This window comes from Centropristis striata, chromosome 16, assembly GCF_030273125.1.
Source record: "Centropristis striata isolate RG_2023a ecotype Rhode Island chromosome 16, C.striata_1.0, whole genome shotgun sequence".
NCBI lineage: Eukaryota > Metazoa > Chordata > Actinopteri > Perciformes > Serranidae > Centropristis > Centropristis striata.
The window spans coordinates 11215843-11222918 of record NC_081532.1 but is presented as its reverse complement, the minus strand read 5'-3'; the positions used below and the strand labels follow the sequence as shown (position 1 = coordinate 11222918).

At 36.8% G+C, this 7076-nt stretch overlaps 1 protein-coding gene across 3 annotated transcripts in view; it reads left to right on the top strand.

Moving 5' to 3' along the window:
- Positions 1 to 7076, top strand: part of tspan37 (tetraspanin 37) — a 34269-nt gene that overhangs the window by 23731 nt on the left and 3462 nt on the right. The window contains exon 1 of one of the 3 annotated variants that reach the window (XM_059353664.1): positions 5585 to 5647. The exons of the other annotated variants lie outside the window; for them this stretch is intronic. Within the exon in view, the coding sequence (XP_059209647.1) occupies positions 5585 to 5647 (63 nt within the window). Of the gene's footprint in view, positions 1 to 5584; positions 5648 to 7076 lie in introns of those variants that run through there. 3 annotated transcript variants of the gene reach the window in all.

Below are 7076 nucleotides of genomic sequence, written 5' to 3'. Positions count from 1 at the left end.
AAGAGAGATATCAGAAAGCTGACGAGTCCATGTTTGACAATGTCCATGTTCTGGAAGTCAGACTCTCATACATGTTTGTCAGTGTAGTTACAGAGATATGAAGAGTTGCAGGTGGGAGTGTCTCTGCGGTGAGTGAAGTTCTCTGATCCTGATAACTGCTGTATCAAAACCCACATGGTGAAACAAAAAATAACTGGGACTATTTGTGGTCCTTGAGGTCCCCCTGCAGTACATGGCATCATAACGGTTATGATAACAGTGTGCTGGGGTTTTTGTTCAGCTTTCACGTGTGTCTGTATCACTGTGTTTACTCACAGCACAGAAATACATCCCTTCATCTTTTGGCTGCAGATTCTTCACTGTGAATGTCCCAGTCTCAACGTCAGGCTTGGTGGCTGAATATTTCTCTTTGCTGAAATCTCCAAAATCATGATCTGTGATCCCATTTCTTGTGAACACAACTTGTTTCATAGTTTCTCCTGGCAGCTGTCTGTACCAGTACATCTGGGTATAGTCAGCACCCTTTGTGTGGCTGCAGTTCATTGTTGCATGTTCACCATTGTCTTTCCACAGTATGGAGGGCTGGGTGACACCACTTCCATCGATTAGACCTGTGTGTGACATGGTATTCTCTGACAATCACTTCTGAAATAAGTCAGTTCGAATGAGAGCACAATGTTGACATATAAACCTTTTTCTTTAAAAAAAAAAAATCAGGAATCCTATTCCATTTTTATTGTAACTTACCTGTGGTCCACAGCAAAACGACAGACAACCTGAGGAAGCCTCTTTTATTAAATATGATATCCATGTTCTGTTGGACACAAAGTGCCACGGCCTCATATAGTTACAGAGAGACGAGGAGCTTCAGGTGGGAGTGTGTTCATTGACGTCATCATGTGAGCTGCTCTGTATAAATCCACACTTCCATTCAACGTGTAGTATAAATAGTGGTCGACTGTTGTGGGTTTTATAGTTGCTGATGCAGATATTTAGACAGAGGGGTGACTGGCTGATATGAAATGGCGACATGATAATGATGTTGTTCTATAAAAATAATAACAAATAAGACATTGCTGAACTTACATTACATTTATTGTTGCCATTGCCTTTGTCTGCTTAACTAGATCTGCACTTTGTCTGTAGTGCACAGAAATGTATCAACTCAATAAAAATCCACAGATAATAACAAAAAAAACATATCAATAGATTTACACCTAAAAACAACATTTATCAGCAGATAGCTTTATCTCTTTGTAACTGAGAGAGAACAAAACTTTGTAGACTTTGGCGATTATCTCAAAATGGTATTTAACTGCCTGATTAATTGGCTTACCACTACTGAAAGGCACCCCTGCAATACATCACTCTCCTTCAGATTAACTGCACTTTAGCAAGCCAAGGAAGCCAGATTTGTGTAAAATTGCTATTTTGTGATGCACACATTTAAATCATAAGATGGACAATCATCCTGTATTTCATTGCTACTGTAAGACGTGAGGGAAAATTCAGTCAGATCTTGAAATTCTTGACAGGAAATGTGTAAGGCAGACAGTCTCTTCTGTTCACTCATTATTATTGTAGTCATAGACAAAAAAAAATCACAACCATATTAAAGTCTGGTAAGTTTCCAAAACAATCTTTATTTCGTTTGTTATAAAGAGTGTAGTGTCAGATGGGGTTAGAATAGTTTTGAAACAGTTGATAAAATCTTCGAAGGATCTGTTTAGATGGAGGCTGGCTGCAGGTGTTCAAGAGCCTGAACATGTTGTATCTCTGCAGACGGATAAAGGGGAGTTTTTGTACTGACGTGAGGGGAATCTGCAGCACTGTGTCGACTGGCAGCACAGAAATACACACCGCTGTTATTTAATGACAGATCAAATATGTTGAGGTTTGCATGGCTACGGCCATCTCCGACAGTGGCGATTTTTCCTTTGACGTCGTCCTCAAGATTTGCGAATTTTGTATTCAGATATCCCAGAAACGTTAGAGTGTTATGTTCATCCTGTTTGTACCACTGAATAACATCATAATTTGTTATGCTGTGTGAACAGTTGATCTCACTGGCAACAGAATCACCAATGTTCTTAATGATGAAAGGAGGTGTTTGGAGGACTCTGTTGCTGCTGTGAGAGGCACCTGTTTGAAAAGCAGACACAAATTAAAATGTATAAATGTTTAGCTGTGCAGTGTCTTTACTCTTTTTTCAGAATTGTATTCCTCACCAATATTTCCTGGCAGATGAAGAAAACTAAATATAAAGATTATAAATATCATGTTAAATAAATTTAGATTTGAGTGTCAGCTTTCCTTTCCAGTCCTTTCAGCTCAGCACCTGTTGACAAAAAGACATTATAGTTGAATGAACAGGGGGGTGTCAGAGACGGGTCTCCATCACTGCTTTGGCTTCATCCGGAAGGAGGGAGTTGCCTTATTTTGGGTGGTATGCTCATTTCATTTGTTGAGAGTTGTTGCCCCCTGTTGGTATGAAAGATACTGTAGATTACTCAGTGAAGGTTTCGAGAAGTTGTTTTCTGTTTCACAGATATTAAATGGATATACTAATAGTTAATTCCGATTAGCGCTGCAGTTTGTGGAACTGCTACATAGTCTCTTTTCGAATTGCACATTTTCTGCCAGTGTGCCGTGTTTGAAGATTGAGAGGTTAAATATATCCTCATTCAATGCATTATCAGTAGTCTTGCCAATTTTTTCTTAGTGTGACCACCGAAACATAAAATCAGAATCGGCAACATTTCTTTTCCTCACTATATTTTATTATTCTATTATAGAATTCTATATTTTAATATATTTAATACTATTGAGACACTTTCAGAGTTTTTTTAAGTAATAATGGTAAAATAACTTCCTGCACTGTGAACAAACCTCTATCTCTGAAAACACTCTGTTTTTATGATAAAACTGCAAAAATTCAAAATTATATTTAAGATTTAAATATTTAAATATTAAGAAATATTTATTATATTTAAAATAAAATTATTTAATTCATGTGGTTTGAAAGCTTTTCACATAATAAAAGATCATTTTTGTAACTTTTACAGTTGAGACGGAAAAACAAACCTTTAAAATATTTATTTTTTTCTAATTAATTTTTTAATAACTAGTCAGACTGATAAAAAACATACGTTCAAACAAGTCTTATTTTAGATTTAAATGACAAAAAAACTTTTAAAAAAAATGTTAAATACATTTTTGCATCCATTATACGTATATATAGAAAAACAAATATTGACATCATACCAACCACAGTGGACACAAACTGATCCCTAAATCCCTAAAAACTGCACCTCTAATATCAATATTTTCTTGTGTTCCATTAAGATGATTGATGTTGTAAATCCAAGCAGTATTCCTCCTGATTTAGTGTCCCACGTTGGCTTCAGTCTGAGAGCAGAGAAATCATTTCCATAGAGAGGAGGCTTTGCATGGTCAGCTGATCCTCCAGTGAACTGAGAAGGTTTATAGTCCTGTGAGTTCAACACTGCAGGACTCAGATCTGTCAGTCAACACAGCAGAAACCACAACCACCATGACTCTCATCACCATCCTCATCTGGATGCTGGCCTGCTGCTGTTTTACAGGTTCATCCACTCAGCAACATTTCAAACATGATGTGCTGCCTTTTCTCTCATTTATTTCTGCTGATAAATGAAAGATTTGTTTGTGTCTGCAGGATGCAGCGGTCAGGTGACTGTGACTCAGCCTGCAGTAGTGACATCTGCTGATTGTTTTTTTAATTATTAATTCTTCTTTTCGAACCGAAAAATAAACAACAACATAAACTACAACAGCGTAGGCTAGATGCATATACGTATACATACACATACTCACATAGACACCATTATACAGATGTACATAAATATATAAACATTTACACACATACAGTATTTATAGCCCTATACATATAGACACATAAAGTATATATAACCCTATACATATAGACACATAAAGTATATATAACCCTATACAAATACATGCATCTGCCCCGTCTATGTGATAAGATAGATATAAGAACCAGTTAACTTAATATTCACTACCCAGTTCCTTATATCATTTTGGTCCGGAAAAAAAGGGAGTAGGCTGAAGTAAAAAAAAAAACGTATCTAGGCTTATCCCATGGTACTCAACACTTCAAATAAGAGATTTATCTCTCTATATATATACCCCAATTGTGGTGGTGGTTCTTATTGTATATCCTGGTGTCAACAGAAATCTGGACAGACTCCAAACCTTCTAATAAAATTAGTGAGCACATGTGAATCAGGAACAGCAGCTCGGTTTAGTGGCAGTGGAAACAGCTCTGACTTCACTTTGACCATCAGTGGAGTTCAGACTGAAGATGCAGCATTTTATTACTGTCAGAGTGTACACAGCATAAACAGTGTTTGGTCGTCTACACAGTGATTTGTAGTCGTACAAAAACCTCCCTCAGTCAGACTGCAGAGACACTGAGCTGTTACAGCAGGAACTGACTCCAGCTGCTGAAGAGGAAGAGACTCTGACACAGACCACTGAACACAGAGCTGACAGTCACCTCTACAAGCACTAACTAATACAAATTAATATTTCTTAAACAGCCAGATCTGCAACACATCTGGGTATAAGCTTAAATACTCCATCACAAACGTTTACAATTTAATGGGTACCGAAGCACACCATGCTGGATTTCCCTTGGGTTTTAAAACACAAATTGGAACGCATCTGATTATAAAGTTGCTCTTTATTGAGAGATAAAAGCACATGATCATTCTCCGCATCATCCCTTACAAGCAGTGGAATATGAGTAGAAAGTACAAAATTGATCAAAATGTCACTTTATACTTATAATCAAAAATCTTCGTTCATAACATGTAATGTATTCTATTGTAGATGTTACAGTATTTTGTCTTTAATTAGCTTCCCCATGGCCCACTTAATTGCTACCTGTAGCGCAATTACTCACCCTTATTATTAACATTATGACACTGACGGAGGTCATTCTGGTTTTGAGTCAGTAAGTTTCTGAAGTTTTCTTCTATTGGAGTATTCCTACATTGTGGTATTGTTACTTTTACTTAAGTAAATTAACTTTAAAAAAGGCCTTTTCAAGTCTCTATTTTGTGGTTATTTCGTTTAAATTCGCAAGAGGGCAGTGTTGATCAGATTTCAAGCAGGCATTGAGAGTCTCATCGCTGTGTGATCCAGCAGGTGACTGTTGAACTTACACATACAGTCAATTTGAATAATACAAAGCATCACTGTAAATCATGCACAGAATGTCAGTTATTTTGCAGGATCTACTTTTCTTCCGTTGGGTTTCGAAGCCATGCTTATCACAATGCGGATGTCACCTCTACACATTTAGGCTATTAAAAAAAGAAAAAGGTTGTTGTGTTGTGATGTGTTGTGTGTTTCCGCGTTCTTTTGGGGAAGTCGATCTTTGGCCTTCGCGGAAGGGAAGTTTCTCTTGTATTCAGCGCTCTAAAGACATAACAAATCACGTGCCTCCAACCCTCCCCCGCATTATTTGCCAGATTGCATTTTCTTAACACTTACGAGTCGCAGCTCCTAAAGTGTGAAAATGAGCGATCAGACTAGAAAAGCGTTAAAAACAATACTTCAATTGACATGTCAGCTCCTGTGGGTATGTAAAATTTTATCCAGTTTATCCGTCTTTTGAGCATCTTCTATTGCTATTGTTTTCTGCCACTAAATATTGCCAATAATATCACGTATAACTATTAATGAAGGCGCTGTTTAAGATATTAAAACAGCTACAAGAAGAAGCAATAACATCTGTTTGTTTTTTTTTAGAAACCTCAATGTTTTTGATTGAGTCAATTGTCATGTGACAAGAGTGTATACGGACGGACACAAACGCACACACACCTGAAGACACACTTCTTGTTCACTATCTTTAATACACACCTTCATTTCATTGTGTGAACTGTATTGTGTTTTATTCTGAGCTATGTTTCTCCTATTTCTTTAAAAAAAATCTATAAATAATTCTACCGTTTTGACTGTCTTGTCTATTGTACTGCAATAATCTTCTATGGTGAATGTTTGAATTTGTAGAATATTTATTATATTCAGTAGTACATTATTCTGGAGAAAGTCTTTCTGTTAGGAGTCTCCCTATTTTTAAGTTGATATCCTATAATATATATATTAAACCAGTTTAAAGGTCAAGTATGTGTACATATCCAAGGACTTGACGCTGGCTTTTCACTGCTCTCAATTTTTTAAACTACATCATATAAATTACCTGTTTAATCATTGCTCATTCAACTCATTTAATCATTGCTTCTCATGTCTGGTTTCTCTGTTTCCTGTTTGCCAGGTTTATGACTTTTCTTTGTTTCTTTTGTTCTTTCTTTTTTTCGCCTTTTTGCACACTTTCTAACCTTGTTTGGAGAAGATATAGAAATAAAGTTATTGTTATTATTTATAACAGAGGAATAGACAAACTATGCTAAAATAAAAACAACAAAGCTGGACCAGACTCTTTTTTATCATGTAAACAAACACGCAGAATCAGAACTTCCATCCATCCATTCATTTTCATGCAGGCCGGGTCGCGGGGTCAGCAAGCTAAGCAAGGCATTGCGCACAATAAGTTCTCCAACATAAACCTCACAGGAGGACGTGTGTCAGTACCACAAATTACGGCACGTAGGTATGTATCGTGGCTCACATTTCAAGGTACATATATACTATCGTGGTACGCATTCTTAAAACAGAACACATGTATGGTTCGCGGTTGTAAAAAAAAAAAGGCTGCAGTTTCTGATTTATGTTGTAAAACCACTGACCTTAGGTCTCGGGCAAAGAACTCATGGTAAGGCGTTATAAAAGACTGTTTCAACAGTAAATGAATGTACATAAATGCCGGAAGTGAAGTAGTTATAAGGGTCACATGACTGCCGCAAGTTACGTAAAAAAACGTAAGTTAAGTTCATAAACCTGATTCAGGTAACTTAAAAAGAGTTTACTTTTCTTTTCACACGGGACACAAACCCTGCTCTCCTGGGTAAAAGTCCACCATTTTTCTGACCCATCCACCACCCCTG